The 27467-nt window shown below is 43.4% G+C and overlaps 1 protein-coding gene across 4 annotated transcripts in view; it reads right to left on the reverse strand.

The window, feature by feature from the left end:
- Window positions 1-27467, reverse strand: part of FTO (FTO alpha-ketoglutarate dependent dioxygenase) — a 218774-nt gene that overhangs the window by 131885 nt on the left and 59422 nt on the right. For all 4 annotated transcript variants that reach the window (XM_070760164.1, XM_070760163.1, XM_070760167.1 and 1 more), the window contains exons 5-7: window positions 22073-22152; window positions 20966-21109; window positions 12923-13042 (exon numbers count right to left, since the gene is read on the reverse strand). In XM_070760164.1, the coding sequence (XP_070616265.1) occupies window positions 12923-13042; window positions 20966-21109; window positions 22073-22152 (344 nt within the window). The remainder of the gene's footprint in view (window positions 1-12922; window positions 13043-20965; window positions 21110-22072; window positions 22153-27467) is intronic.

A 27467-nucleotide genomic window follows, 5' to 3' on the forward strand; every position in this document is an offset into this window, starting at 1 on the left:
TAGAAGACTGACGTCAGAAAAAGACCTCATGGTCCATCTAGTCTGCCCTTATACTATTTCCTGTATTTTATCTTACAATGGATATATGTTTATCCCAGGCATGTTTAAATTCAGTCACTGTGGATTTACCAACCACGTCTGCTGGAAGTTTGTTCCAAGCATCTACTACTCTTTCAATAAAATAATATTTTCTCATGTTGCCTTTGATCTTTCCCCCAACTAACTTCAGATTGTGCCCCCTTGTTCTTGTGTTCACTTTCCTATTAAAAACACTTCCCTCCTGAACCTTATTTAACCCTTTAACATATTTAAATGTTTCGATCATGTCCCCCCTTTTCCTTCTGTCCTCCAGACTACACAGATTGAGTTCATGAAGTCTTTCCTGATACATTTTATGCTTAAGACCTTCCACCATTCTTGTAGCCCGTCTTTGGACCCGTTCAATTTTGTCAATATCTTTTTGTAGGTGAGGTCTCCAGAACTGAACACAGTACTCCAAATGTGGTCTCACCAGCGCTCTATATAAGGGGATCAATATTTCAAATAATTGTCCAATCTCTTTTTAAAAGCCTCCAATGATGGAGCACCCACAACTTCTGAAGGCAAGTTGTTCCACTGGTGAATTGTTCTCACTGTTAGGAAATTTCTCCTTAGTTCTAGCTAAGTTGCTTCTCTCTTTGATTGGTTTTCATCCATTGCTTCTTGTCTTGCCTTCACGTGCTTTGGAGAATAGGTTGACCCCCACTCTTCCTTGCAGCAGCCGCCCAAATGTCACCTCCAGAGCTTAACTTCCTGCGAAATTTGAACCTTATGAAGTTGGGTAAACTTCTTTCTCTCTATCTCAAGTTGTCATTGCTGGAGCAACCCTGATCCTAAGGCATCATTCACAGGTTTGCCCCTTTCTGGAGCCCACTTGAGACGCCCATCCATCCATCCATGACACGTTGCTTTCAATGGAATGCGCCTTTGGAAGAAAGGCCTTTTTCCAGTGTCAATCAATCGTGTCCACACCTATCGTGAGTCAAGTTTCCCTAGCGGTTTGGAAGATGTCAAGATAAACTTTCAGGAACGGTGGGTGTCTTGCCCGCCTCATTTTGACCTTTCAATTAACTCTCCTGCTTCCCCCAGTTTTGAAAGGCTTCAAGTATTCATTATTTTGTTTTCGATATTTATTATACCAGTTCTGACTCTGCCAACTTTCAGAGCCAACAACGAAATCGCTATGCGGTCCTATTTCTACCCATCAATTGAGTGGTTGAGGAGAATTAAACAGGAGCAACTGAGAAAGTGGATAGAAAATGTTTGTTCTCTCCATCCCATAATTCTGAAATAACCCTTTCCCCCTCCCCCCAAGCTGGGCACCCACCCAAAATATATGAGGCCGAATAAAAATGTGGAATGCCCATGTCTTTGGAAGTTGGGCAAAGCTGTGTTAGAATCTCTAATTTATTTATTTATTTATTATTTATTTATTATTTAGATTTGTATGCCGCCCCTCTCCGAAGACTCGGGGCGGCTCACAACAAGATAGAACAAATCATAAATAATCCAAATAACTTTAAAATATTTAAAGATTTAAAAGAACCCCATATACTAACAGACACACACACAAGCATACCATGTATAAATTGAACATGCCCGGGGGAGGTGTTTCAATTCCCCCATGCCTGACGGCAAAGGTGGGTTTTAAGGAGTTTACGGAAGGCAGGAAGAGTAGGGGCAGTTCTAATCTCTGGGGGGAGTTGGTTCCAGAGAGCCGGTGCCGCCACAGAGAAGGCTCTTCCCCTGGGGCCCGCCAACCGACATTGTTTAGTTGACGGGACCTGGAGAAGGCCCACTCTGTGGGACCTAATCGGTCGCTGGGATTCGTGCGGCAGGAGGTGGTCTCGGAGATATTCTGGTCCAGTGCCATGAAGGGCTTTAAAGGTCATAACCAACACTTTGAATTGTGACCGGAAATTGATCGGCAGCCAATGCAGACTGCGGAGTGATGGTGAAACATGGGCATACCTAGGTAGGCCCATGACTGCTCTCGCAGCTGCATTCTGCACGATCTGAAGTTTCCGAACACTTTTCAAAGGTAGCCCCATGTAGAGAGCATTACAGTAGTCGAGCCTTGAGGTGATGAGGGCATGAGTGACTGTGAGCAGCTACTCCCGGTCCAAATAGGGCCGCAACTGGTGCACCAGGCGAACCTGGGCAAACGCCCCCCTCGACACAGCTTAAAGATGTTTCTCTAATGTGAGCTGTGGGTTGAGGAGGACGCCCAAGTTGCGGACCCTCTCTGAGGGGGTCAGTAATCCCCCCCCAGGGTTATGGACGGACAGATGGAATTGTCCTTGGGAGGCAGAACCCACAGCCACTCCGTCTTATCCGGGTTGAGCTTGAGTCTGTTGACACCCATCTTCCGTGGCTTACAGCAAATCAGGACTCGAACTAAGGCTGACAAGCTGATGGGTTTGCAGGCACTTTAAACATAACCAGCTTTCTTCATTTGATCCTGGCTGAGCATCTCAGGCAAAGCCACTGTTTGGCCCAGAACGTAATCTTTCATAAACCGCACACAGCAGGGTTCACTTCATCAACAAACCACAGGTAATAAAAAGTTGTGGCGTAGTTTCTCTCTTCCAATCCTTCTGGCTTGATTCCAACTTTGTGAAATATTGCAATTTGTTTTTTGTTTTTTGGGGAATCTTTTAAAAAGATATTTTTTAAAAAAATAGAGCAGACTTAAAAGTATGTGTGAGATTCTGCAGCACTTAACAAGTCTTCTGTCAGGTGGGATAATAAATAAACCTCTTTGCTTGGCTCTGTCTGAAGGATGCTACCAGACTGAGGTTGGTTATTTCAATCAAAGAAGCTTCTATACACGGATTAAACTGACTCTCTCTCGAACCCAAGCAGGTTAAAACGTACCATATTTTTCGGTGTATAAAACACACCTTCCCCCACCTAAAAGAGGCTGAACATTTGGGTGAGTCTTATACTCTTTTGAAGCTCTTTTTCCCAGCCCTAACAAGGTGCTAATGTCTTCCCAGCTTGCAGGCTTGTTTTCATTGCTACCTCCTCCGAAAAAAGCTTTTTCATCCCTAACAAGGTGCTATTGACCTTCCTGGTTTGTAGGATTTTTTTCATTGCTACTCCCTCCGAAGAAGTTTTTTTCCAGCCCTAAGTATTTGCAGGCTTGTTTTCATTGCTACTCCCTCTGAGTAAGTTTTTTTCAGCCTTAACCAGGGGATAAAAACACTGTGCTTGAAGCTGCCCAGGCTAGCCAGATGAATACCTGGTAAGCAGATTTCCCCACCCCACCCCAAATCCCCCCCCAAACAAACTGCATCTTATATTTCAGTGTGTTTTATACTCTGAAAAATATGGCAGATGCCGATACAAGTACAGACAGACAAGAGACAGATTGAGAGAGGGAGAGGGAGAGAAACAGATAGGCAGACAGAATGAGAGAGAGGAAGAGAGGGAAAGAAAGAGAGAGAGGAGAAGAGAGGGACAGAGACAGAAATGGAGAGAAAGAGAGGAAGAGAGGAAGAGAAGGAAAGAGAGAGAGAGACAAGAAGAAAATAGACACACAGAGAGAGACAGAGAGGGATGGAGAGATGGAGAGAGGAAGAGAGGGAAAGAGAGAGACAATAAAAAAAGAGGAAGAGAGAGAGATGGAAAGGAGGGGAGAGAGAGGAAGAGAGGAAGAGGGAAAGAAAGAGAGAGAGGAGAAGAGAGACAGAGAGACGCAGAGAGAGAAATGGAGAGAAAGAGAGGAAGAGAAGGAAAGAGAGAGAGAAACAAGAAGAAAAGAGACACACAGAGAGAGATGGAGAGGGATGGAGAGAGGAAGAGAGGGAAAGAGAGAGACAATAAGAAAAGAGGAAGAGAGAGAGAGAGATGGAAAGGAAGGGAGGGAGAGAGAGGAAGAAAGGGAAAGAGAGAGACAATAAGAAAAGAGGAACAGAGAGAGTGAAATGGAAAGGAGGGAGAGAGAGAGAGGAAGAGAGGGAAAGAGAGATACAATAAGAAAAGAGGAAAAGAGACAGAGAGAGAGATGGAAAGGGAGAGAGAGAGATGGAGAGAGGGAGAGGGAGAGACAATAAGAAAAAAGGAAGAGACAGAGAGAGAGATGGAAAGGGAGAGAGGAAGAGAGAGAGAAACAGACAGACAGAATGAGAGAGGAAGAGAGGGAAAGAGAGAGAGAAGAGAGGAAGAGAGACAGAGAGAGAGATGGAAAGGGAGAGAGGAAGAGAGAAACGGACAGACAGAATGAGAGAGGAAGAGAGGGAAAGAGACAGAGAGAAGAAGATAGGAAGAGAGACAGAGAGAGAGATGGAGAGAGAAAGAGAAACAGACAGAGAGAGACAGAATACAAAGGAAGAGAGAGGGAGAAAGAGAGGGAGAGATGGAGGGAAAGTCTGCACTGACCAATTTTTTTTAAAAAAATCAAATCAAGTGCGCAATCGTATCACCTCAGTGGACTCAACCGCTTCTCGCCAGACAAGCTGAAAGCTGATTACAATATTTCCCCTCCTTGGGGTATGCAACAGCTTTTGGTGATGGAGAGCGTATTAATATTCAGGCTAACCCGCTGTCAACAGTCCAGACAGGGCCTGGGAAAGATGCTGAAACTGACCAGGTCTCTCTACCCTTCCAGAAATCTTCAGGAGACATGGAGCAGGCACCTTTGCCCCGGCAGAAGCAGAGATAAGCTTTGGCATTTTAGACCTTCCAGCTGAAGAAAGGATCGGTGTGTATGTGATTGTGTGTCCGTGTGTTTGCTCGGGTCTTTCCCTCCATCACCACCTCCCCTGTCTTGGGCTTTTTCTCCACCCAAAGTTTGAACGAAACGCACCGGCCATGTTCAACGTAGGAATTAAAAAGGGAAGGTGTGAAGAAGCAAAAAAAAAAAAGAGACATAGAAACTGTTGTGGTTAGCTCTGGCCCAGCTCCTTCCCCAAGGACTGTGCATGTGGGGGAGACATCCACATGCTGCAGGCCTGTTTTGCCCCCCCCCCAGTGGAATCTGCTGATGAAGGCTCCTCTGACCAAGAAGACATGAGTGACAGGGAGGAGGAGAGTGTGGCAGACAGCTCAGAAGGAGATCAATTATCTAGCTCCTCCTTGGATTCGGAACAAGAGTTAATGATACAGCCACGCATGCGGAGAGCGATGCATAGGCAACAACAACTGAGAGATTATTATCAAAGAAAATGAGGCCACCTGTGGTTGGGTGGGGCTGTGGTCATTAGTGAGGCTGCTATAAATAGCACAATGGCCAAACCCACATTGTGGAGTATTATCTGATCCTTGTGTTTGGTGACTGCTTTACTGACTCTGACCTTTTGTGTGCTGATTTTTCTCCACTTTGAAACTAAACCAGAGCAAAGTGTGTTTCACTTTGTGAAAGAAGAAGGACTGTGAATGGCCTCACAGCTGCAAGCTAAGTATCACAGAACTGATAAGGGACTTGTACAAATTACCAGTTTGTTTGGAGACTGGTGCTTTTTGCTATACCAAAAGAGGGCTTGGTTTAAGTGAATTTTCATTATAAAGAACATTGTTTTGAATTTTCAAACGTGTGTGTGTCTGAAATTTGTACCTGTGAATTTTTGGGAGGAGTCTACCAGAGAGCCCGACAGAACAGAAACATAGAAGATTGGCGGCAGAAAAAGACCTCATGGTCCATCTGGTCTGCCCTTATACTATTTCCTGTATTTTATCTTAGGATGGATAGATGTTTATCCCAGGCGTGTTTAAATTCAGTGACTGTGGATTTATCAACCACGTCTGCTGGAAGTTTGTCCCAAGCATCTACTACTCTTTCAGTGAATTAATATTTTCTCACGTTGCTTCTGATCTTTTCCCCAACTAACCTCAGATTGTGCCCCCTTGTTCTTGGGTTCACTTTCCTATTAAAAACACTTCCCTCCTGAACCTTATTTAACCCTTTAACACATCTAAATGTTTCTATCATGTCCCCTCTTTTCCTTCTGTCCTCCAGACCAGTGTTTAGCATTTGCTGGCTGGGGAATTCTGGGAGTTGAAGTCCAAATATCTTCAAGTTGCCAAGGTTGAGAAACACTGCTCCAGACTATACTCCCGACTATACATCTTGATTTCAGTGGGATCTCAACGAGGCCGTGGAGTTCAATGTCACCTGTGTAGGGGAAAGCTATGGTTGGGGACACCCAGGCTCAATTTTCGGTTGTGACAGTCTCCTGCAGCCCACTTCAGGCAAAAACAGAGCTGGGGAGGGCTGTGCATAGCAGAGAGGCTGCAAAGGGCTGGTCTTTTGCTGTTTCCAGGAGTGGCCCCCGCGAGCCAAAACTAAGCACCTTGTGGGCCGTATCTGGCGCACGGGCCTTGAGTTTGACACCCCTGCAACTAGACCAAAACTGGCTGCAGATCATCCCTGTGCGCTGACAAGATACTCTTAGGGAAGAGGAGGAAATAAACGAGTTTAAACTGGAGCTTCATGTGTGAACCTGATATTTGGGGGAAGAAATTACCCGCCTTGGTGCAAATTTAATTTTGAGAGAAAAGGAAACCACACTCGGTGCCGAAATAAATCTGTCCTTGTTCGCTGAAGGGTTAAAAAAAAAGAGACATGGAGAGGGAGAGAAAGAAAGAGACAGAGAAAGAGAGAGGAGAAAAAACCCTGCTATCCATCGGTTTGCTCTGATGTTCCTCCAGATATTGTCGCTTAATGTATCCTCGGTAGAATTCCATTCAACACTTCTGTCTTTAACTACAAAGCGAGAGGCTGTAGCAGCTTTAGGAAACATAAGTATCGTCTTTTTCTCTCTCTTTTTTCCCCCACCGCACAGTATATGTGTGTGAAATTCTCCAAAGGGGTTTAAGTATTTACCCTGAGCACTATCAGGCAGCTTCTAAAATTCTCCTTGCCCTGTTGCGAAGAGGGGGGGGGGGAGAGGAGGAGGAAGGGGGGAGAAGACGAAGAACAACCAGTGGGGGTGGCAGGGGGAGGGAGGCACCACTTCAAAGAGAATCCTAAACACCAGGCCTTTGTGCTCTGAGCATATATTTTGTTTTGGAAGCTTAGCTCTGAATTCGCTTGGAATTGTAAATATTATCTATATGAGAGAGAGAGAGAGATGGAGGGAGAGAAAGAGAGAGAGAGAGAAAGGAGAGAGGGAAATGGAGGAGGAGGGAGGGAGAGACAGAGGGAAGGAGAGAGAGAGAGAATGGGAGGGGAAGGGAGAGGGAGACAGGGTAGAGGGGGAGGAAGGAGGGGAGAGAGAGAGAGAGAGAGAGAGATGAAGGAGAGAAAGAGAGAGAGGGGGAGGGAGACAGAGACCGAGATGGAGGGAGGGAGAGAAAAAGAGAAAGAAAGAGAGGAAATGGGAGGGGGAGGGGGGACAGGGCAGAGAAGGAGGAAGGAAAGGAGAGACAGAGAGGGAGATGGAGGGAAGGAGAGAGGGAGGGAGGGAGGGAGGGAGGGAGGGAGAGCGAGACAGAGACCAAGAGACAGAATGAGGGAGAGAAAGAGAGGGAATGGGAGGGGGAGGGAAACAGAGGAGGGAAAGGGGGAGGGAGGGAAAGAGACACACAAACACAGAGGTGGAGGGAGGGAGACAGAGAGAGATGGAAGGAAGGAGAGAAAAAGAGAGAGAAAGAGAAAGAGAGGGAATGGGAGGGGAGAGAAACAGAGGGGGAAAGGGGGGAAGGAGGGAGGGAAATAGACACAGAGAGGGAGAGAAACGGATGGAAGGAGAGAGAGAGAGAAGAAAGAAAGAGAAAGAAACAGAGGGAATGGGAGGCGGAGTGAGGAGTAGAGAGAGATAGAGACAGAAGAAGGGAGGGAGGGGGGGAGGGAAGACCCTCAGTAGAGAGAGAAAGCTTGTAGCTCAACAATGAAATGAGGGATCCTTGGTGCTCTCAAAGCTTGGAGGTTTTCTTCAAGATGTTGCATTACCAAGCTAGCCGATTCAATTTTAATAAAAGCCATCCCCACCAACTACACCTCCTATCGTTAAACAGAGTCAAGCCTCATTCTGCTATGCAATTTCCCCCACTTTTCTTTCACAAATATGCATGAAACAATTTGGTATACATATCTGTCCTTCATCAGTCATATTGCAAAGGTGTCTCCACTCCCTGTCCTTTGACTTAGCAACCAAAGTATTATTTTAGTCCCAGCTTATTTTAAAACCCGTTTGAAATTCACGGAGAGGGGTTCTGCAAATTTTATATTTGTCTTTGCCGCACTCTCACGTTTGCAACAAACTGACTCCTTTTTAAAAATTTCCTCTCATATCTTTGCAGCCTTCAGCCCAACGTTAAAATATTTTCATAGGTAAAATAAATGTCTTTTTACTATAGCTCAGAACAGCTTCCGTATCATAGGCAGTGCCAGACGGGGGGAAAAAACAGGATTTCTAGTCTTTGTTGAAATGGAAACACTGCCTTTGAATTGGCTGAGAACTTTGTCTAGTGGCTCAGGCTGATTAAATTGCGAATCCACCCCACTACAATTAATAAAGCCCCTGTGTATATTAGCGCAGGGGTCCCCAACCACCGGGCTGCGGACCAGTACCGGGCCGCGGGGCATGTTGCACCGGTCCGTGGAGTCAGCAGCTGCCGGCCCTCATGCCGCCACCCCCTCCCTCCAGCGCTTCGCCTCCCGCCGGGCAAGAGGCCTCGGGAGGCAGGTTCTGCCGGCCACAGGACGATGGACGGGACAGAGGGGCGGGAAGGACCGAGAGGCTCAAGCCTCTTTTGGCTTCTGCAGCGGGGCGCTTTTGCGTTTTTGGCTGGGGGGAAGGCAGGAGGGCCAGCCTGACCCCCTCTCTCCAGCACTTAGCTCCCGCTGGGCAAGAGGGCTTGGGAGGCAGGTTCTGCCGGCTACAGGGCGATGGCGGGAAAGAGGGGCGGGGAGGACCAGCACCCCCATGCTTAATCCCGCCCCCAACCACACCCCTTTCCGCCCCCACCGGGCCATAGAAAAATTGTCTTGCTGAAACTGGTCCCTGGTGGAAAAAACGTTGGGGACCACTGTATTAGCGGATAAGGGTTAGGAGGGGGGGAAAAACAGAGGAGACCCAAAGTTTAAACTGCTTTGCCTTTCACCTTCTTGCAATTCACAGCCTCATAATAGAGAAAGAGAGCAAGAGACCAAATGGATTTTTATCAGAATGTCATTCAAATAAAAGGTTTAGCATTTACATCACAAGAGCTAGCCGGGCGAGGCGAGCCTCCCCTGAAGGGAAGGAAATGCCAGGAATAAACATTGGAATAATAAAATAACAACAAGTGTATGTGTAATGTAGGAAAAAGTGGACTTCTTCCCCCCACCCCCCCAAAAAAAATCTCAAAGCGGACAATGGGATGGATTTTTCAGAAAAGCTCTATTAACACGTCAAAAATAAATAGAGCGTTAACATCCCTGAGACGACACTCAAGGTTCCATTTTTTAAAAAAATCCATAAATGTCACAAATCAGAGGAATAACAAAGACTTGAGTAGCAGCCTCTAAATATACAGACGGGAATGAGAAAATTTTTCCTTCTTGCATAAGCGAATAAATTAGTTGCGCCTTAAATTATTTTTGTCTTCTGCTAACAGGTGACATAGAAACATAGAAGTCTGACGGCAGAAAAAGACATCATGGTCCATCTAGTCTGCCCTTATACTGTTTTCTGTATTTTATCTTAGGATGGATATATGTTTATCCCAGGCATGTTTAAATTCAGTGTACTGTGGATTTATCTACCACGTCTGCTGGAAGTTTGTTCCAAGGATCTACTACTCTTTCAGAGAAATAATATTTCCTCACATTGCTTTTGATCTTTCCCCCAGCTAACTTCAGATTGTGTCCCCTTGTTCTTGTGTTCACTTTCCTATTAAAAACACTTCCCTCCTGGACCTTATTTAACCCTTTAACATATTTAAATGTTTCGATCATGTCCCCCCTTTTCCCTTCTGTCCTCCAGACTATACAGATTGAGTTCATGAAGTCTTTCCTGATACATTTTATGCTTAAGACCTTCCACCATTCTTGTAGCCCACCTTTGGACCCATTCAATTTTGTCAATATCTTTTTATAGGTGAGGTCTCCAGAACTGAACACAGTATTCCAAATGTGGTCTCACCAGCGCTCTATATAGCGGGATCATAATCTCCCTCTTCCTGCTTGTTATACCTCTAGCTATGCAGCCAAGCATCCTACTTGCTTTCCCTACCGCCTGACTGCACTGTTCACCCATTTTGAGACTGTCAGAAATCACTACCCCTAAATCCTTTTCTTCTGAAGTTTTTGCTAGCACGGAACTGCCAATACAATACTCCGATTGGGGATTCCTTTTCCCCAAGTGCATTATTTTACATTTGGAAAGATTAAACTGTAGTTTCCATTGCTTTGACCATTTATCTAGTAAAGCTAAATCATTTACCATATTACAGACGCCTCCAGGAATATCAACCCTATTGTACACTTTAGTTTTTAAGAAGCAGGTAAGGCTGGAAGCTAGCTTTTATGTTAAAAAAAAATTTTTTGGCAGCCTTTACAATGTAAAAAAAGACGTTATATTTATGTGAAGTGGGTTTTTTAAAAAAATATGTTTAATTCTACGGAAACCAGATCTGCTCCAATAGGCGGCACTTTCTTTGCTGAATTGCTGCTGAATTTGTTAGTCCACAGTTGATTTCCTGTATTACAAAGTCTTAGAGATTATGGTTAACTTGAAGAAACAGCTAAATTTTTGATACTTATCCCAATATATAAAAAGCATCGTGTTTCTGCAGCAGACTTACTGAAGACTGTAGCTCAATAGTTCCCCCTGCTGTAAAACTACATTAAAAAAAAATACATATACAGCATATATTGCGAAATGTTTGGGACTCGGGACAGGTATGAAAGGGAATAGGGAAGAGAGAACGTCAGAAGTCGAACGATAATAAGCAAGAAAATATATTTAACGGTTTTGGGCGAAAACCAACAGGTTTTGCAAAGGAGGGTTTGCAACAGCTCGGATTAACGGCTCCGTTTCATGAAGTTGTTGGTTAAAGATTTAAATTAGAAGCAGCTTGATCATTTTTTTAAAAAGGGTTTCCCAGATCACTGATAAATATCACCTCGAGTCGCTCTGAAAGGCGAGAGGCCCTGTTTCTAATTAAACCCACATGGCAACATCACCCCATTTGTAAAGAACGGGGCACTTGAGAATTCCTTGGGCAAGAGAGTTTTTTCCATGTTCCTGACACACAGCAGAGATAAAGTAACAACCCGACAACTTTCCTTGGCCTTTTCCCAGCCTGCCACAACTTACAAGAAGAAAAACTGCTATTGGAGAAAGCTAAGTTCTTAATCGCCCAACCTACTGAAGGGTTTGCAAAAGTGTTCTCCAAATTTATGACAGTTGCCTTCCTGACTATCTCTCTCTCTCTCTCTCTCTCTATCTAATCTATCTATCTATCTATCTATCTATCTATCTATCTATCTATCTATCTATCTATCTATCTACCTATCTAATCTGTCTGTCTGTCTGTCTGTCTGTCTGTCTGTCTGTCTGTCTATCTATCTATCTATCTATCTATCTACCTATCTAATCTGTCTGTCTGTCTGTCTGTCTGTCTGTCTGTCTATCTATCTATCTATCTATCAATCATCTATCTATCTTATCTATCTATCTATCTATCTATCTATCATCTATCTAATCTATCTATATCTATCCTATCTATCTATCTATCTATCTATCTATCTATCTATCCTATCTATCTATCTATCTATCTATCTATCTATCTATCTATCTATCTATCTATCTATCTACCTATCTAATCTGTCTGTCTGTCTGTCTGTCTGTCTGTCTGTCTGTCTGTCTGTCTGTCTATCTATCTATCTATCTATCTATCTATCTATCTATCTATCATCTATCTATCTATCTATCTTATCTATCTATCTTATCTATCTATCTATCTATCTATCTATCTATCTATCTATCATCTATCTATCTTATCTATCTATCTATCTATCTATCTATCTATCTATCTAATCTATCTATCTATCTATCTATCTATCTATCTATCTATCTATCTATCTATCTATCTATCTATCTAATCTATCCATCCATCCATCCATCCATCCATCCATCCATCCATCCATCTATCCATCTATCCATCTATCTATCTAATTTATATGATAGTTACAAAGTCTGCAGAAAAAGGTGCTCACCACTGCAGCTGTTATACAACCTGTGTACAAGATTGACTATTTTACCTCCTATTTTGGAGAGCCACTGAATTTCAAGGCTGAAGATTAGGCATGCATGATTTGAAGCCATTATACTTAATATACTTAATACTTAATATTTGTCTTTCCTTCTCTAGTACTTTAGTATGATCCTTAATTACTTTTAAAACAGGAAGTAATTAAATAGTATGTTTTTACCCATAAACACTTTAATAATTTTAATCATTGTCTAGAACTGAACTTTTATAGCAATTCAAGAAAATTGAGCTACTTGACTAATCTCTTATCATACTGAACCTTGTGGGTTCGGTACAAAAACCTTAAAATGTTACTGTCCTCCTCAACAAATGATGCTGTCTATCATTTGTCCTTTTTGTGGCTGTTCAAATAATGTGACTTAATCAACTGAAAAAGAATCCAGGCACCTATTTGAAAACTTATCTTGGTAGGTAAGCCACTCCCACCAAGTCACATGACCTTTAAGTCGGTCACATGATTTTCAAGCTACTCCCACCTGGTCACATGGCTGGCAAGCCACTCCTACCCGGTCACATGACCATCAAGCCACACCCACAGTGTGGCAGTAAAAGTTTTGGCAGCCCATCACTGCATATAGCTATAAGTTACTCACTTCTGTAAATTTAGTAAATCGGAAGCAAGAGTAAACACAAGTCCAGAATACAGTCCTAAGGAGCTAAGACACTGAGAAGAACATACCATGAGCTCCATTTGTCTCCAAAGTTCTTCCAGATCTGCCATTGGTTGGTCCCACCAGTCGGTACATCTTCTGTACCGTTTTCCCTGGAACCAAAACTGCCGTAGCCATTCAAATTCCACCTGTTAAAAAAAGACATTTTTTTAAAAAAAATTGACAATCTCTCCTCTTTTCCACTGAGTTCAAGTCATGGCAATCATATGGACACCTCGTTAAGAAGTATAGGACAATGGTTTGCATTGCTTTCTAGCTTTCCTTTAACTTCCTATAAAATCGAGTAGCGTCAACCTCTAAACATTGACCAGAGTGAAACCCCTGTTGGGATAATTCTCCAGATATCTGAAATGTGTTTGTTTTTTCCAAAAGGCAACTGGACTTTCTTGGATTTTTCTTTGAAAAAAGTTTCATTTCTCATCCGAGAAGATTCTTCAGAACGTATCGGCGATAGGCCAAAGTCACAAAGTTGACTTTCCTGGTCAAAGCAAGACTAGGACTCACCATCTCCTGGTGATTGGCCGAAAGTCATCCAGGTGCTTTTCATGCCTAAGGTGGAACTACAACTCACCATCTTTCAGCTGTGGCGAGGGGGGCGTTTGCCCAGGTTCGCCTGGTGCACCAGTTGCGGCCCTATTTGGATCGAGAGTCACTGCTTACAGTCATTCATGCCCTCATCACCTCGAGGCTCGACTACTGTAACGCTCTCTACATGGGGCTACCTCTGAAAAGTGTTCGGAAACTTCAGATCGTGCAGAGTGCAGCTGCGAGAGCAATCATGGGCTTCCCTAAATATGCCCATGTCACACCAACACTCCACAGTCTGCATTGGTTGCCGACCAGTTTCCGGTCACAAAGTGGTTTATAGGTTATGACCTATAAAGCCCTTCATGGCACCGGGCCAGACTATCCCCGGGACCACCTTCTGCCGCACGAATCCCAGCGACCAATTAGGTCCCACAGAGTGGGCCTTCTCCGGGTCCCATCAACTAAACAATGTCATTTGGCGGGACCCAGGGGAAGAGCCTTCTCTGTGGTGGCCCCAGCCCTCTGGAACCAACTCTCCCCAGAGATTAGAATAGCCCCTACCCTCCTCGCCTTTCGTAAGCTTCTTAAAACCCACCTCTGTCGTCAGGCATGGGGTAACTGAGATATTTTTCCCCCCTAGGCTTCTACAATTTATGTATGGTATGTTTGTACGTATGATTGGTTTTAAAATAAGGGTTTTTAGTTGTTTTAGTATTGGATTGTCGCATGTTGTTTTTACCACTGTTGTTAGCCGCCCCAAGTCTACGGAGAGGGGCGGCATACAAATCCAGTAAGTAAGTAAGTAAGTAAGTAAGTAAGTAAGTAAGTAAGTAAGTAAGTAAGTAAGTAAATAAATCTCCTGGCGATTGACCCAAAGTCACCCAGTTACCTTTCATGGTTAGGGTGGAATTAAAACTCAAGTCTCCCACCTTTTAGCATGGTTCCCTTTTACCACTAAACCAAAGCAGCTTTCTCCAAATTCCCAAGACCGTTTGAAAACAACCCAGCTCAATATTTTACGTTGCCAAGACTGCAGCTTGAACCCTATTGCACAACATTGAATATTTCATCAGCAAACATAGTTCCTTTTCCTTTGTAAGTCTCAGTTCTCGGTGTTCTTTCTTCTAGACTTTGTTTTAAAAAAAGAAACTTCAAATGATTGTCATTTCTGATCAACTGGAACTGCCTATTTATCTCTGCTACTGTCGACATGTTTATCACACCCAAAAACACTTGGATTCCATCTCGGCCTTCACCTGTGACCACAAACGAAATGTGTTCTGTTTATCCTAACTTGCGTTGTGATGGGCCCCCAATAACAAAGAGAAACTTAAGAGATGAAGCAACGTTTTTCTTTCTGCAATTCACTTTTCACCTGGGAATTTATTATTATTATTTTTTCACACCCTTCCTTCCTCCACCTTTAGGCAAAACCGAAGGGATACCAAAGTCTGAAAGTGACTTTTAATTGACAGTTGCTAAATGCCCTGTTTGATGAGTTGTAACAGCTTTCAATAGGCTTTGTTTAAACAAAAAGAAAAAAGAAAGAGGCTGTAGGTATAACAAAAAAAGAAAAATAACACACACAAAAAATACAAGCAGGTAACCCTGTTTGTAAAGTACAGGGACAGGATTAGTGGACACCGGTTAACAGAAGTGGATGTTAGCCTTTCAAATAAAGGTTACATAAATAGTTTAACTTATTATACAAAGTTAAGAAAGCGTGTCCTCCTAGGACAGAGTTCGGCTGAAGTTTATTTAACCTTCGGTATTTAAAGGTGCTGTTTTACTTTTAGGAGAGACACATTTAAAGGCATTCTTTCTTTCTTTTTCTTAAGGGTTGATAAAGGAGAGGTGGTCTATATAGGTTTTAGCATTTAAAGGGAGAGGGAGGGGGCATTCAAGGCAGTTTTTGAAGTTCCTGCTAAGACAAGTCCCTGCAGAATTCAGAAGTGGTTGTCTATTCACTCCTTCGTGGAGCTGATACAAGATCGCCCAGAAGATTTCGCGCCTAAGAACTAGAACTCACCGTCCCCTGGTTTCTAAACTGGTGCCTGAACTACTACACCAATCTGGCTTTCTTTCTTTAACGCGATGGAACATTGTCCAGAATCCAAGGAGGTTTGAGAAGTTGAACTCCATAGGAGCAAGAGACAAGGAAGTTTAGACAGCTTAGGCATAAGAGAAAGTAGATGAAGGCAGCTTCTCCAGAATGGAAGAGGAGGGGAGGGGAGGGGAGGGAAGAGAAGAAGAGAGGAGAGAAGAGGAGAAGAGAAGGATAAAGGAAGGGAAGGGAGAAGAAAAAGATAAAGGAAGGGAAGGGAGAAGAAAAGAAAAGGATAAAGGAAGGGAAGGGAGAAGAGAAGGATAAAGGAAGGGAGAAGAGAAGAGAAGGATAAAGGAAGGGAAGGGAGAAGAGAAGAGAAGAGAAGAAAAGGATAAAGGAAGGGAGAAGAGAAGAGAAGGATAAAGGAAGGGAAGGGAGAAGAGAAGAGAAGGATAAAGGAAGGGAAGGGAGAAGAAAAGGATAAAGGAAGGGAAGGGAGAAGAGAAGAGAAGGATAAAGGAAGGGGAGGGAGAAGAGAAGAGAAGGATAAAGGAAGGGAAGGGAGAAGAGAAGAGAAGGATAAAGGAAGGGAGGGAGAAGAGAAGAAAAGGATAAAGGAGGGGAAGGGAGAAGAAAAGAAAAGAAAAGGATAAAGGAAGGGAAGGGAGAAGAGAAGAAAAGAAAAGGATAAAGGAAGGGAAGCGAGAAGAGAAGGATAAAGGAAGGGAAGGGAGAAGAAAAGAAAAGAAAAGGATAAAGGAAGGGAAGGGAGAAGAGAAGAAAAGAAAAGGATAAAGGAAGGGAAGCGAGAAGAGAAGGATAAAGGAAGGGAAGGGAGAAGAGAAGAAAAGAAAAGGATAAAGGACGGGAAGGGAAAAGAGAAGAAAAGAAAAGGATAAAGGAAGGGAAGCGAGAAGAGAAGGATAAAGGAAGGGAAGGGAGAAGAAAAGAAAAGAAAAGGATAAAGGAAGGGAAGCGAGAAGAGAAGGATAAAGGAAGGGAAGGGAGAAGAAAAGAAAAGAAAAGGATAAAGGAAGGGAAGCGAGAAGAGAAGAAAAGAAAAGGATAAAGGAAGGGAAGCGAGAAGAGAAGGATAAAGGAAGGGAAGGGAGAAGAGAAGAAAAGAAAAGGATAAAGGACGGGAAGGGAAAAGAGAAGAAAAGAAAAGGATAAAGGAAGGGAAGGGAGAAGAGAAGGATAAAGGAAGGGAAGGGAGAAGAGAAGAAAAGGGAACATAGAAAATAAAAGAGAATAGAATGTAGAGTGGAGTGGAATGGATTGGAATAGTTTGAAGGGACCTTGGAGGTCTTCTAGTCCAACCCCCTGCTTAGGCAGGAAATCGTACACCATTTCAGGTAAATGGTTGTCCAATTTCTTCTTAACGTTCAGTGTTGGAGCACCCACAATTTCTGGAGGCAACTTCTGCACATACTGTATTACCTTTACGTTTCCAGAGTGTATGCTTTTTCCCCCCTCCCCATTCTTTTTACTCTTCCAATGAAAAACCCACTTCACTAGGTGTTGTCGAAGCAGAGCAGCGTTCCGACTTCCCACTTTTTAAAGTCTTGATCTTTCTCTGTTTGCAGCACTGGTTTTACCTCTGTGTCACATCAACACCGCTAGATTTGCCCTTTAAGCCGTTATAAAAGGCCCACTTTGAGAGGGGCGGTCAACAAGGCCTGGGAGAGAGGCCACGGAGATGCAGGCTGACATTTGGCAAGCCCAGGGTAGCTTCGGTCCTCCGTTAATTATTTAAAGGCACTTGGCTTATTAAATGCCACCTTAAGGAGTGAACTATACTTTCTCCCCTCGAGGCCGGCGGGACCACCGACTGAGTTGCCATTTCAGTGCAATGCGATGAAAACACACATTAGCCTCGGACATCAATGGGCTTCCCAGCAGCAGCCTAACAGTTGGCTCGCAAAACACCTTGGCAGCATGTGTTAATTTCAGGATCTAGGTGCAAGTCAAACCCCAGTGAACAAGCAAGGAGTTCTGTTTTTACACACAGGTTGCAAATAAGCTGGTGGTTGAACTTTGCTTCTAGGCTGTGGATGAGATAGCCTCTTCCAAAACTAGCATGGAGAACTTGTCCCCGTGGTAGATCAAGGAAACGGAGCCCCTCCCTTATGAAACCAGGTTGCAACGCCTTGGTCTCTTCAGCCTCTTCAGGCGTTTAAGGGGTGACTTGATCGAAGTGTATAAAATCAGGCATGGGATAGAAAAGGTGGATAGGGAAAAAAATATTTTCCCTATCACACAATACTAGGACAAGGGGGCCCTCCCTAAGGCTCATAGGTAAGAAAGCGAGGACAAATCAAGGGAAATATTTCTTCACCCAGAGGGTCGTTGGTTTATGGAATTCACTTCCAGAAGAGGTTGTGACAGCTGTCAGCCTTGATAGCTTCAAGGCAGGATGAGACAATGGATGCCAAGTGTATCGGTGGTTATTGAAACGGATGTCCATGTGCCACCTCTTTGTTGGTTGAGGCAGGCAGGGTTCCCTAGGGTACCATTGGCTGGGGGTCTAGGGAAAGGGAGGGCTTTGCCTTCTCCTTCTGCTCAAGATCCCCATAGACAATTGGTGGGCCACTGTGTGACACAGAATTCTGGACTCGGTGAGCTTTGGCCTGATTCAGCAGGGCTCTTCTTATGTTCCAATGAACTTGGTATGATTCTCCAACTAATAGCCGCGGTGGCGCAGTGGTTAGAGCGCAGTACTGCAGGCTACTTCTGCCGACTGCCCGGCTGCCTGCAATTTGGCAGTTCGAAACTTACCAGAGCTAAAGGTTGACTCAGCCTTCCATCCATCCTTATGACATTGGTCAAATGAGGACCCAGATTGTTGGGTGTAATATGCTGACTCTGTAAAACTGCTTAGAAGGGGCTGTAAAGCAGTATATAAGTCTAAGTGCTATTGCTACAGCAGTTCTTACTTAAGGATCCTTTTAGGATTTGGTCTCCATGTAGGTATAGGTCATCAGGTTAGCCCACCAAATCGGGAAGGCTGCCATATAGAAATGTCTTTGATTTCTTGATCCACAATAAGCATGAAATTCCAGGATTTACATCCGTATATTCTGCCGAATAGAATAGAATAGAATTTTATTGGCCAAATGTGATTGGACACACAAGGAATTTGTCTTGGTGGAGATGCTCTCAGCGTCCATAAAATAAAATATACATTGGTCAAGAATCATGTGGTACAACACTTAATGATTGTCATGGGGGTCAAATAAGCAATGATGAAGCAATATTAATAAAAATCTTAGGATATAAGCAACAAGTTACAGTCGTACAGTCAACATGGGAGGAAATGGGTGAAAGGAATGATGAGAAAAACTAGTAGAATAGAAGTGCAGATTTAGTAGAAAGTCTGACAGTGTTGAGGGAATTATTTGTTTAGTAGAGTGATGGCGTTTGGGGGGGAAAAAACTGTTCTTGTGTCTAGTTGTCTTGGTGTGCAGTGCTCTGTAGCGACGTTTTGAGGGTAGGAGTTGAAACAGTTTGTGTCCAGGATGTGAGGGGTCAGTAGATATTTTCCCCGCCCTCTTTTTGACTCGTGCAGTATACAGGTCCTCAATGGAAGGCAGGTTGGCAGCAATTGCTTTTTCTGCAGTTCTGATTCTTCTCTGAAGTCTGTGTCGGTCCCGTTGGGTTGCAGCACCAAACCAGACAGTTATAGAGGTGCAGATAATAATAATAGAGACACCACATCTGGCGTGGGTCGGTACAGCATCTTACTGGTAGACACTCCAAATGTCTTAGATTAAGACATTTTGGGTTGTTTGGAAACATCTCTGCACCCCCACACCCCTCAATCAAGTGGGCCCCTCTTGTCCTCAGTCAATACATTTAAGAAGGCACCAGGTCAAGGAAGATCCAGAAAGAGAAAAGCAAGCAACAGACACTAACGTTGAAGCTTTTATTCATTTTGAAAGTCCTCTGAAGAACCAGAGTTTTAGGAGTACTTCACACATGCAGACTTACCTGATAGGAAATCAGTGGTTGTACTTTTTTTTTTCAATAACCCAAAGCTGAAATTCAAGGGTCAGCAAAGAGCCAAACTACCGCCATTATCCTAAAAGTAATTTGTACACTCTAAAAAAGTTTAACATCCAGGGCCTGACAATCTGTTCTCGGATTCATCCTTTCTGCCAAAAATCCAGGCCTACTTAACATTTCCCAGTCAACTAAAGCCAGGTGGGCAGCTGATTATGATTTATCCTGCCTCTTTGATGAAACCAGGCTTAGAGATCAAAGCCTCGAGAGCAGCTTCCTCAATTCTGTGCCATCCAGATGTGTGGGGATATAACTTCCAGAATGCTCAGGAGCTGGGGGTGCTCTAGGGTGTCACCCTAAGGAAGTTGGGGATCTGAAGTTGGAGGAGGTCACTCAGTATATTCTTCCTTTCCTTTCCTTTATTTCTTTCCTTTCCTTCTTTCCTTTCCTTTCCTTCTTTCCTTTCCTTTCCTTCTTCCTTTCCTTCTTTTGTTTCTTCTTTCCTTTTCCTTTCCACTCCTTTCCTTTTTCTTTTCTTTCCTTTCCTTCTTTCTTTCCTTCTTCCTTTCCTTTCCTTCTTTCTTTCCTTTCCTTCTTCCTTTCCTTTCCTTTCCTTCTTTCGTTTCTTCTTTCCTTTTCCTCTCCTCTCCTTTCTGTATTTTGGAATCACAAGGGGAGGGGAAAAAAACAAGAAAAGAAGATACCCGTGGAATGCTTTGGGGGATGTAGTTGTGTTAGGAATATTATAAAAATATTCTATTCTACTGATCAAACCGCAGATCAGAACTGCAGAAAAAACAATTGCTGCCAACCTGCCTTCCATTGAGGACCTGTATACTGCACGAGTCAAAAAGAGGGCGGGGAAAATATTGACTTGACCCCTCGCATCCTGGACACAAACTGTTTCAACTCCTACCCTCAAATCGTCGCTACAGAGCACTGCACACCAAGACAACTAGACACAAGAACAGTTTTTTCCCGAATGCCATCACTCTACTAAACAAATAATTCCCTCAACACTGTCAAACTTTTTACTAAATCTGCACTTCTATTTCTACTAGTTTTTCTCATCATTCCTATCATCCTTTTCCTCCCTCTTAGGAGTGTATGACTGTAACTTGTTGCTTGTATCCTAAGATTTTTATTAATATTGATTGTTTCTTCATTGCCTATTTGACTCCTATGACAATCATTAAGTGTCGTACCTCATGATTCTTGACAAATGTCTCTTTTCTTTTATGTATGCTGAGAGCATTTGCACCAAAGACAAATTCCTTGGGTGTCCAATCACACTTGGCCAGTAAAGAATTCTATTCTATTCTATTCATGCCGGCCAAATGACCACGGAGACGTCTTTGGACACCGCTGGCTCCTCGGCTTAGAAATGGAGATGAGTACCGCCCCCTAGGGCCGGAAACGCCTACCGCATTTGTACGAGGGGAACTTTTACCTTTACCTTTTATAGTTCTCTTACCTCACTGTGTGTTTTTTCCACTCGTGTTATATCTCTGACCTCCACTGATTTCAAGGACGGGACCTTCAAATCAGCATCCTTGCTCAAATTCATCAGCGCTCCCTTGCATTTCTCCATGATATATGGCAGGGTCCCCGTTGAGCACTGTTGGAATTTACAAACAACAACAAAAAGGAAGTTTGTGTGAAAAAAGACTGGGAGTTTAACGCACAGGAAGCCAAAACCAAGTAGGTTAGTAGTTTAACTACTAATTGCAAACCATCCTTTACAACTAAGAAAGGGCTACTCCACAAGTCACTGTTAAATGAATCAAGGGCTCGTAATCTTCCACTGGGGTCCTGCTACACAACGGTAATGCCAACTTTCCCTGCGATACATAGAAACATAGAAACATAGAAGTCTGACGGCAGAAAAAGACCTCATGGTCCATCTAGTCTGCCCTTATACTATTTTCTGTATTTTATCTTAGGATGGATATATGTTTATCCCAGGCATGTTTAAATTCAGTTACTGTGGATTTATCTACCACGTCTGCTGGAAGTTTGTTTCAAGGATCTACTACTCTTTCAGTAAAATAATATTTTCTCATGTTGCTTTTGATCTTTCCCCCAACTAACTTCAGATTGTGTCCCCTTGTTCTTGTGTTCACTTTCCTATTAAAAACACTTCCCTCCTGAACCTTATTTAACCCTTTAATATATTTAAATGTTTCGATCATGTCCCCCCTTTTCCTTCTGTCCTCCAGACTATACAGATTGAGTTCATGAAGTCTTTCCTGATACGTTTTATGCTTAAGACCTTCCACCATTCTTGTAGCCCGTCTTTGGACCCGTTCAATTTTGTCAATATCTTTTTGTAGGTGAGGTCTCCAGAACTGAACACAGTATTCCAAATGTGGTCTCACCAGCATTCTATATAGCGGGATCATAATCTCCCTCTTCCTGCTTGTTATACCTCTAGCTATGCAGCCAAGCATCCTACTTGCTTGGCTGCGATCATTCCCCACGATAGCTACATGCCTTATAACCTCACTTTCTGGATAACCCTTGTTCCTGTGGCAAAATCCCCAGCCCTCAACTGCCATTCCCGCAACGTTTTGTTACTTACGTCCGCCACTCTGTGTGTGGAGCTGAATCTTGACTGCCGGCCAGCCAACACGCAATGTTGGTGAGTCGTATTCAGATCATCTAAAAAGAGACCATTAAAGTACAGATAAGTATTCACTCATGAAGCCATTGGTGGAAACGAGAGGGGCATTATTATTATTATTATTATTATTATTATTATTATTAATTAGATTTGTATGCTGCCCCTCTCCGTAGACTCGGGGCGGCTCACAACAGTAATAAAAACAATATAAAATGACAAATCTAATAGTTAGAATCTAAAATAACAATAGTACATTTAAAAAGTCTAAAAAACAAGGAACCCCAATATATAAAAAACATACATACAGTCATATCATGCACAAAAACTACATAGGCAGGGGGAGATGTCTCAGTTCCCCCATGCTTGACAACAGAGGTGGGTTTTAAGGCGTTTACGAAAGGCAAGGAGGGTGGGGGCAATTCTAATCTCTGGAGGGAGCTGATTCCAGAGGGTCGGAGCCGCCACAGAGAAGGCTCTTCCCCTGGGTCCCGCCAGCCGACATTGTTTAGTCGACGGGACCCGTAGAAGACCGACTCTGTGGGACCTAACCGGTCGCTGGGATTCGTGCGGCAGAAGGCGGTCTCATAGATACCCTGGTCCGGTGCCATGAAGGGCTTTATAGGTGATGACCAACACTTTGATCCAAGGTAGGCGCTGTTTCTGGTAATACGGACAGTTCTCGACTTGTAACAGTTCATTTAGTGACTGTTAAAAGTTACAATGGCACTGAAAAAAGGTTACTCAGGACCAGAATACCTCCGGGACCGCCTGCTGCCGCACGAATCCCATCAATCGATTAAGTCCCACAGAGTTGGCCTTCTCCGGGTCCCGTCGACAAAACAATGCCATCTGGTGGGACTCAGGGGAAGAGCCTTCTCTCTGGCAGCCCCGGCCCTCTGGAATCAGCTCCCCCCTGGAGATTAGGACTGCCCCCACCCTCCTTGCCTTTCGCAAACTTTTGAAAAGTCATCTATGTCGCCAGGCATGGAGGATTTGATATATCCTTAGCTGTCTTGACTTTATGTATGGTGTGTTTGGGTTGTATGATTGTTTTTAATAGGGTGTTTTAACATTGGATTTGTATATGATGTTTTATTTGTTTGGTTATGACCTATAAAGCCCTACATGGCATGGGACCAGATTACTTATGGGACCGCCTCCTGCTGCATGAATCCCAGCAACCGGTTAGGCCCATAGAGTCAGCCTTCTCCAGGTCCCATCAACTAGACAACGGCACTTGGTGGGACCCAGGGGAAGAGCCTTCTCTGTTGGAGCCCCGGCCCTCTGGAATCAACTCCCTCCAGAGATTCGTGTAAGAGTCTAAAGACTCATTTATGCTTGGGATTATTAGATTCTACCCCCTGACCAATGAATGTATAGTGTGCTTGTTTGAATTGACATGTGTGTATGATAATAGGCTTTTTTAGTTTTTTAAATGTAATTTTTAATTTTAATTTTAATTAATCATATCTCGATGTACACTGTTTTTATATGTTGTAATCCACCCCGAGTCTTCGGAGAGGGGCGGCACATAAATTTAATTAATAATAATAATAATAATAATAATAATAATAATAATAATAATAATAATAATAAATTTCTCGCACTTATGACCGTGGTAGCATCCTCATAGACAGGTGATCAAAATTCGGATGCTTGGCGGCTGGTTCATATTTATGACGGTTTTAGTGTCCTGGGTCACGTGGTCCCCTTTTCCAACCTTTGGGGAATCCAGATTCACTTAAAAACCGTGTTCCTATCTTAACAACTGCAATCATTCAGTTAACTGGTCATTAAAATGGGAGAAAGTCCATTTCACCCATGTTTCGCCCATGTCTCTCTCCCCGTTGTAAACATAGAAATATAGAAGACTGACGGCAGAAAAAGACCTCATGGTCCATCTAGTCTGCCCTTATACTATTTTCTGTATTTTATCTTACAATGGATATATGTTTATCCCAGGCATGTCTAAATTCAGTTACTGTGGATTTACCAACCAGGTCTGCTGGAAGTTTGTTCCAAGGATCTACTACTCTTTCAGTGAAATAATATTTTCTCACGTTGCTTTTGATCTTTTTCCCAACTAACTTCAGATTGTGTCCCCTTGTTCTTGTGTTCACTTTCCTATTAAAAACACTTCCCTCTTGAACCTTATTTAACCCTTTAATATATTTAAATGTTTCGATCATGTCCCCCCTTTTCCTTCTGTCCTCCAGACTCTACAGATTGAGTTCATGAAGTCTTTCCTGATACGTTTTATGCTTAAAGTCGAGTTTTGCATGGTCGCAAAACTATCTGTCATTATTTCAACAGACTATACGCTCCTTTAAAAAAAGATAAAATAAATTTGAATTTATATGAATCTGTACTAATAGTTGCATGGTCCTTTTGCTTTCTGTATCCCCTTCCCCAGTTACTTTCAATCAAGATTATATATATATATATATTTTAAAAAGATAAAATATTCTACAGTAGCCAGAAGAGGAGCATTTAAGAAAACCGAGCCATTGGGGGGGAGAGGGGGGTTAGAAACCCCCACATCATTAATCAACAGAAAAACGAACAAGACGGTTGTAAGCTTAGCAAACTCGCAAGATCAAAGCCAGAGAGGCAATAAATACATTTCAGGGGCTCAGGACAGTTGCAAAAAAAAGAAATTAAAAAGTAAAAAATAAGACATCGGCAGCATGCAGCTCAAAAGTGGGGTCAGGTTTCCGAAAAAACCGCTGGCAGGCATCTGTGTATGAAAGTGTTCCCAGTTAAGACTGTAATTTTCCAACCACACGTCATTCCAACTCAAGGGTGCTCCCCGTTTCTGGTTAAATGGGAAGACAACTTTTGGATGGGCCTTGAAGTCTAGCGCACACGGCCCCCTAAATTATGTTTACTCCGTCTTATTCCCCACCAAAGGGAGGCCGGTCGAATTTATCCCCGAGCTGCGTTTAAACCTCTATAACCTTGGGGCAACATTCGATCTATCAGAAACAGCTGGGCTTCAAAGTGAAGTCTTTTTCGCTTTTAGAAGGCACGGAAGCGAAAATTCGGCAGCGCTGGGGGTGGGTGGAATGCGGCAAGCAAAACCCACCTCAGTGTAAATTTCTCGGTGGTGGAGCAGAAGGGAAACATAGAAACATATAAAAATAGAAGATTGACGGCAGAAAAAGACCGCATGGTCCATCTAGTCTGCCTTTATACTATTTCTGTGTTTTATCTTAGGATGGATCTGTGTTTATCCCAGGCATGTTTAAATTCAGTGACTGCGGATTTACCAACCACGTCTGCTGGAAGTTTGTTCCAAGCGTCTACTACTCTTTCAGTCAAATAATATTTTCTCGCGTTGCTTCTTTCCCCCAACTAACCTCAGATTGTGCCTCCTTGTTCTTGGGTTCACTTTGCTATTAAAAACACTTCCCTCCTGAACCTTATTTAACCCTTTAAAGTATTTAAATGTTTTGATGATGTCCCCCCTTTCCCTTCTGTCCTCAAGACTATACATGGAGTTCATGAAGTCTTTCCTGATACGTTTTATGCTTAAGACCTTCCACCATTCTTATAGCCCGTCTTTGGACCCATTCAATTTTGTCAATATCTTTTTGTAGGTGAGGTCTCCAGAACTCAGAATATCTCCGCTCCGGGACCGCCTTCTGCCGCACAAATCCCAGCAACTGATTAGATCCCACAGAGTTGGCCTTCTCCGGGTCCCGTCAACTAAACAATGCCGTTTGGCGGGACCCAGGAGAAGAGCCTTCTCTGTGGCGGCCCCGACCCTCTGGAACCAGCTCCCCCCAGAGATTAGAACTGCCCCCACCCTCCTCGCCTTTCGTAAACTCCTTAAAACCCACCTTTGCCGTCAGGCATGGGGGAATTAAAACATCTCCCCCGGGCCTATACAGTTTATGTAAGGTATGCTTGTGTGTATGTTTGCTTTTAATAATGGGGCTTTTAGTGTTTTTTTAAAATTATTAGATTAGTTATATATTGTTTATATTGCTGTGAGCCGCCCCGAGTCTACGGAGAGGGGCGGCATACAAATCTAATAAATAAATAAATACATTGGACACAGTATTCCAAATGGGGTCTCACCAGCGCTCTATATAGCGGGATCACAATCTCCCTCTTCCTGCTTGTTATACCTCTAGCTATGCAGCCAAGCATTGAAGGAGTTTCAATCATGAGCTAAGGTCTGGGACAGCATGACTTATGGGCACAGTTAAGTAGAGTATAGGTAGTCCTTAGCTTACAATCATTGAATGCTACAATGGCCTGGAAAAGAAGATTTTTGACTGTTTTTCACACTTAAGACTTTTGTAGCATCCCCAAACTTCAATACAGGTGATCTAAATTCAATACAGGTATTCCTTGACTTAGAAACAATTCATTTAGTGACTGGCACTTTACAAAAATATGACTGTTTTTCATTTTGATTTGATTTGATTCGATTTTTTTTATGCCACTCTTTTCCTTAGACTCAAAGCATCTTACAACATGTTAGCAATAGCACTTTTTAAAAGAGCCAGCATATTGCCCCAACAATCCGGGTCCTCATTTTATCCACTTCGGAAGGACGGAAGGCTGAGTCAACCTTGAGCCGGTGATGAGATTTGAACCGCTGACCTGCAGATCTGCAGTCAGCTTTCTATTGTAGCGGGCAGGACTTAAAAAAGCCCAAATGCACAGTTTTCTACAACTATCATCCACTCACTGGGCTACACATTATGTGAAGCCATAAGATGGTCCAATTGATTCAGCCTTATGCAACATCTAACACCTACTGCTGGGATAAATTACATTATATGATCTAGGCAGGATTTTTGATCAGGGGCAAAAGCAATGATACAGAATACGGCTATTATCTATCTATCTATCTATCTATCTATCGATCGATCGATCGATCGATCGATCGACCAACCGACCGACCGACCGACCGACCTACTTACTTATTTATTAGATTTGTATGCAGCCCCTCTCCGTAGACTCGGGGTGGCTCACAACAATAACAAAGACAATGTAAGAACAAATCTAATAATTTAAAAAACAGTAAAAACCCCATTACTAAAAGCAAACATACACACAAACATACCATGTATAAACTGTATTGGCCCAGGGGAGATGTCTCAGTTTCCCCATGCCTGATGGCAGAGATAGGTCTTAAGAACTTTACCAAAGGCAAGGAGGGTGGGGACAGTTCTAATCTCCGGGGGGAGCTGGTTCCAGAGGGTCGGGACCGCCACAGAGAAGGCTCTTCTCCTGGGTCCTGCCAAACGACATTGTTTAGTCGACGGGACCCGGAGAAGGCCAACTCTGTGGGACCTAACTGGTCGCTGGGATTCGGGCGGCAGAAGGCGGTCCCGGA

Source organism: Erythrolamprus reginae, chromosome 9 (assembly GCF_031021105.1).
Source record: "Erythrolamprus reginae isolate rEryReg1 chromosome 9, rEryReg1.hap1, whole genome shotgun sequence".
Taxonomy (NCBI): Eukaryota; Metazoa; Chordata; class Lepidosauria; order Squamata; family Dipsadidae; genus Erythrolamprus; species Erythrolamprus reginae.